The sequence below is a fragment of the Cicer arietinum genome, chromosome 5 (genome assembly GCF_000331145.2).
Source record: "Cicer arietinum cultivar CDC Frontier isolate Library 1 chromosome 5, Cicar.CDCFrontier_v2.0, whole genome shotgun sequence".
NCBI lineage: Eukaryota > Viridiplantae > Streptophyta > Magnoliopsida > Fabales > Fabaceae > Cicer > Cicer arietinum.
In genome coordinates, this window is record NC_021164.2 from 68,034,006 (window position 1) to 68,039,595 (window position 5,590).

Sequence of the window (5,590 nt, forward strand, 5' to 3'; positions counted from 1 at the left end):
AATGATATTTTCAACTATGGTTTATTTACTTCAGGTAAATTACCTGCATAGTCATGGTCTTGCCCATACAGAGTTGAGGCTTGAAAATGTGCATATCAGCCCAATAGACAGACACATCAAAGTAAGCATTGTCATTCTCTTATAAATAGAATAACGTCTTCTCTTCATTCACTTTTCTGTCTTTTCTGTGGAGTGTGGATTACCTGTGAGGTTTAGCTGATCCTAGAGAAGGTTTTGTACATCATGTGTGCTGTAAACTCGCAGAGTGTCACAAAACAAACCAAGAAACCTGTTTTGGTTGCTAGTTTGATCATTGTTGTCGTCCCACATAATAGTAAACAAATATAATGTGATGATTTTGATTATGATAAAAGGAAAAGCCGATATGAAATGAAACAGACTGTAGAAAATAGGAAGGGAGAGATAACAGATAGGATATGACATATACTTGCTGGATGGTAATTTCCACTGGCCTGATAATCCTTAGCTCTGAATGTGTGATCTATGCAATCCAAGTTACTGGATATCAGTAGTTGGTGTTTCTTCATGAATGATCTGGTCTACCTTTCCTCTCATGCTTGGATTGATCTAAATTGTTTACTTAACAGGTTGGTATACTGGGAAATGCTGCTGACTTTTGTGAGGATGGTTCAAATAGCGGCTCTATGGAAAACATGGACAGGCGACAGATGATGATTGCATTCGACATGAGGTATATAGTCTGGGAAACTGTCAGTGAAATATGTGTGCAGCTATATAATGTTTCTTATACCTGATTATCTGTGTTGCAAAGATGCGTGGGTTTCATAATGGCAAAAATGGTAATGAAAGAACTTATGGATCCTTTGATCTTTGCAAAGTTCAAATCATTCCTCACAAAGGTACGAAAAGTTAATCTTTTATTTAATTTTAGTCCCCTGACTGTTTAAAAAGTACAACTTTTTTAAGAAAAAGAATAAACTACTTGATCCAAATGCTTTTTAGACGGCAAAGGAAGTGCCCAGGATGCCTTCTTGTCTCTGTATGCCCGTCATACAAACTAAGACCTAAATAATTTGTTCCTTTTTCCCCTTTTCTGCAAGCCGTTCATTTATGTGTACTCACTAATACCAGGAGATAAACCATTAACATGAAAATTTGAAGATTGTGCAGTTGTTGAAATAAGTTGTCATTTAAGAATAATACTAAAATAGTGGTTAAATGACCACGACCCGTAGTAGTTTACTTGGGAGTCACTATTTGTAGGTCTACTGTAAGTGGGTACGCATCCTCAAATTAGCTTTTTTGTTACATATCTGGTCTTACTATACTAAGATTTACGTAGCAGAACTGACTACACAAATAAAATAAAATATGGAAACAAGTAATGATAAATAAGGAAATATTGAAACCAATCCTAAAAGATAATTAAAGTCACCCTCAGAAATATACCATATTTTGATATATTCTAACAAATATGTCTACAGATGTGCTTCAAATGCTTCTACATATTCTTTTATTACAAAAACACAAATTATAGTGAAAGAGCTGATAAAATGGGTCATACAATGATGTGAACTTTCTAATGATAATTCTTGCTTCATTAAACTTCAGGGGAATGATCCTTCATGTTTGCGAGAGTTTATGTTGGAAATCCTTGGTAGAAGTTCTCCATTCGGAAATGCTGGCTTACAAGTAAGTATACGGCTACGCTTCTTCAGTGAAAGTAGCTTAGTATTTAGAGTTCCATTCTTGTCTTCAGAACTTTTAATGCCTTTCTAATATTATTTTCTTGCAGATACTTGATAGGAACTGGGGTGCTGGTTGGCACCTTTTATCTTTATTGCTTGCAACCAAACCTTCTCGGAGGATAAGGTATGCCTTGAAGCAATATCTATCTGTTTGAAATGTGAATAATTTGTTTATCAATGCCCCTAGTCCCCTACATTAAGCTGTGATTATCTTGCAAATACGTCAAGATTTAAAAAAATAAAAACTGTAGGATTGATAAAGAAAGTTCAGATATAAAAAAATCATAAAGAGAAGTGTTCAAGTTTTTTGGTCTTTCAGGAAGCTTGATCTTTTGGCAACATGTAGCTAGTTTCTCAGACAATTATGAAAACACAAATATCATTTAATGAGATATAGTAGTTTGATTTGCCCTAGATTGAAAAACTACAGGTGTTAACCATGTGAACTATTATACAGTTGTTTGGATGCTCTAAGGCACCCATTCCTCTGTGGGCCTAGATGGCGAGTAGTCCCATCAATGGATATTATCAGATGGGGTCTGGGTTGTACTGCAATACGTATTAGTGAGGAGTACATTTATCGTCAGCCTCAGGTATATATTCATCCAAGGATGGCTCCGTACAATACAATGTGTTTCTTTGTTGCATTTTCAGTACCTTGTGCTGGCATAAGACATTTTTATATATTTGTTGGTGTCTGATGTCCTCAAGTTTTTCCTTACTAAATTTACATTTGTATTTTCTCCTTAAATCTTTTAATGGAGTCATGTAACTTAAACTTAAAACAAATTACACTATTAAATGAGTAGATATGCGATAGAGTTTGACTGATGGGCATTTTCTATGTTTTAGCGCAGTAGGCTTGCCCACTTCATTGACTTAATGGAGATGTTGAATCCTCATCCAAAGCCAAAGGTAATTTGTGAGTAAAAACTTGTATATTTTTCCTAGTATTATTTCTTCTACAATGATTTTCTTTGAAATAGTTCCATTTCTTGTATCACTAAAATAAAATACTTAATGCCCAAGAGCCGTAGCCATTCTTCCCATGGTTGTCAAACTCTAGAATTAACTTGTAGAATAGAATCATCTGATTCTATGTATTGGAACTGAGTTAACTCACACAAACATGTTTTGTTTTTTGTAATATTGGGTAGACTTGTATAGAATTGCAAGTTTGAAAATTAATAAATGTCTACAGCATAATAGTTATTTCTACCCAACATGCGGAAAATGTCAATTGTTCAGTGCTTTTTAACAAGACCCAAAACACAACTGGTGAACGATAATGCTCTATAGTGCACAAAACATTAACCTCTCACAACTGTAGCATTCGGCTCAATAGATGCATCTAATGCTCCAATGTGAATCTATCTGTAAAAGCGCTGTATTGAGTTTCAACGCCATGGCTCCCAACATAGACAAAGGCAGAAACTAGACATCGCGATTCATGAAAAAACCCATAATTTGTAGTTCGCAACGAACCCAACTGGCCAATGAAAACAATCATAAAAACATAATCACTGGTTTTAATGCTAATGTTATGCCAACTTATATGTCACTATTCATGTGTCCAGAACTGGCTGGAGCTGCTTCCAGGCAAATGGCGTCTATTGTACTGCACCGGGAAGCATGTCGGGCTGACCCTTCGCCAACCTCCTATCCGTGTACTAGTTGGTGATTTGCATTTAACTGTGAGAAGAGCATCAAAATTGAAGGCCAACCTTTCCTTCACCTCTGACATTGGATTCTCTGTCATGATTGGTCCGGACTGGCCTCATGACAAAGCTGGTGAAAGAGGAAGATTGCAGGTGATTTCTTCATTTACACTAAGAGCTGGAAGGCGGTTATATCTGAAGCAAGACAATACCTCAGAGAAGCACTCCTTTGGCCCTTCTGGCAATGAGGAGGCTTTAGCTCAGAAATTTAGTAGCAAGAAATGGAGGAAAATAACCCCCTTCAAGGAGTTTCCATCAAGTCTCCCTGCAGCCAAGCTTGTATCAAGTGATATTGATGTGACAATGAATCTTGATGATCCTTTAAATCAAAACATTGATACTGCAACAAATGTTCTTCAAGAACTAAGGACACAAATTCCCCCTGAAATATTTGATTTGTCAAAGATTGTGTGTGGAACTTATGTGGACTCTAGGCTGCTTGTTCTTCGAGGGGTTAATGGATCAGCTCTCTTATTTACAAGGTCTTTTGTGGATAGAAACAGTTCTAGCTAATTGTTCATGAAGCAATTCTCAAATCATCATTTGCATTTAATTGTAGCTTGGTCAATTTGTGATCTGAAACGAACGTTTTCCTTCCATGCACCAACAAACGCCCCCAATGTAAAATTATACTATTGGTTAGGCATTGTACAGAGCACTCATTCAAGTAAATTGTCCTAGCATTGTATATATGCTAAACGCACCGATTAATTATCAACAATTACGTTTCTATTGAACAAAATCTTTTCAGTTTAGTTGGTTACATTCATTTTATCTTCCGGATCCACTCAAATAGGTTAACTCAATTCATGTATCTTATCTTATGTGAACTTAATTTACTACACACTAGAATTTAATTTTACGTGAACTCAGTTGACGTTGAGTTCATGTAAGTAATTAATTTGGGTGTAATTGAAAAAAATTGAGGCATGACTAGTAAAAGTGAATTTTTTTTAATTTATATTTTTGAATTTCAACTTATATTATAAATAAAAATTAAATATGTTTTTAGTTATAAAATATATTTTCGACTATTAGTCTCTAAAATATTTTCTATCAACATTTTTAACATCTGATTTTATTTATGAGCTTATATGGCAAATAGAAATCCATGGACTAGTGTCACGTGGATTTTTAAAACATGTGTACATATTCATTAATTTAATTATTTTTTAAATATAATTAGTGTTAATAATTAATTATTAATTTTATTAGAGAAAAAAGTTGAATTCGCGAATTCTTTGGATATCAAACTCTCTCAAATCCTTGTACTACTTTATGACTCTCAATTTAGTTATTATTTATGATTGAAATATATGTTAAATATTAGGATTTAAGGTTTTAAGATAAAAAATATCTATATTCCTCAAATTAATTGCGTGAATTCGATCTCAAGGAGAATACTGAATTACCGAATGAACTTAATTTTTTTAAAAATTATGATGATTTTGGGAATGATACGACTAATCCCTTACAGAATTTGAGAAATTTAGAGATCAAAAGTGTTGATGCAAAATATTATGGAGATCTAAAGTCGCAAATTATTTAACAAAAATTAAAACAAATTTTACAATTTTACGAAGATTAAAAGTATATTAAATATAATAAACTATATAAATAAAAAATTGCCAACTATTGTACTTGTGTGAAAAAAGTTAAAAAGTGCAATATATGAACAATTTTTGCTGTTGTTAATAATCATTTAATTGCGTTAATTTGACAATATATGTATATATAATCATATATTAATGAGATATAATTTCCTTGCCTATTCTTGGAAGAATTTAAAAAATGAAAAATACTAAATATTTACTAAAAACAAAATATCAAGTAAATAATATGAAGAAAAAAATTTCAACCGTGAATGTAAATCATAAAATACGACCCGTTAAATTTATCATTTCACTTTATAATAATAAGTGTCATAATAAAGTAACTACGTAGTCAACAAGTTGGACTTTGAATTGTTTGCAAAGATAATAGTGAAATAATATATACAATCACGTGTTGAAGGGCAGAGATTAAGAAAGGGTTAAATGGAAATACGAACATGAGATCGCGGAATCAAACCGTTGTTTCCCGCCAATACCAATCCACCCTTTTAAAATCTCTCACCCTTTCACACCTTTCTTCACACCTATT

The 5,590-nt window shown here is 33.2% G+C and overlaps 1 protein-coding gene across 2 annotated transcripts in view; it reads left to right on the forward strand.

Moving 5' to 3' along the window:
• The window catches only part of LOC101506759 (probable plastid-lipid-associated protein 14, chloroplastic), a 6,682-nt gene extending 2,479 nt beyond the window's left edge, over positions 1–4,203 (forward strand). For both annotated transcript variants that reach the window (XM_004502580.4, XM_073368932.1), the window contains exons 7-14: positions 35–121; positions 609–712; positions 794–881; positions 1,594–1,674; positions 1,778–1,854; positions 2,188–2,323; positions 2,583–2,645; positions 3,308–4,203. In XM_004502580.4, the coding sequence (XP_004502637.1) occupies positions 35–121; positions 609–712; positions 794–881; positions 1,594–1,674; positions 1,778–1,854; positions 2,188–2,323; positions 2,583–2,645; positions 3,308–3,961 (1,290 nt within the window). In that variant the 3' untranslated portion in view covers positions 3,962–4,203. The remainder of the gene's footprint in view (positions 1–34; positions 122–608; positions 713–793; positions 882–1,593; positions 1,675–1,777; positions 1,855–2,187; positions 2,324–2,582; positions 2,646–3,307) is intronic.
• The last annotated feature ends 1,387 nt before the right edge of the window (positions 4,204–5,590 follow it).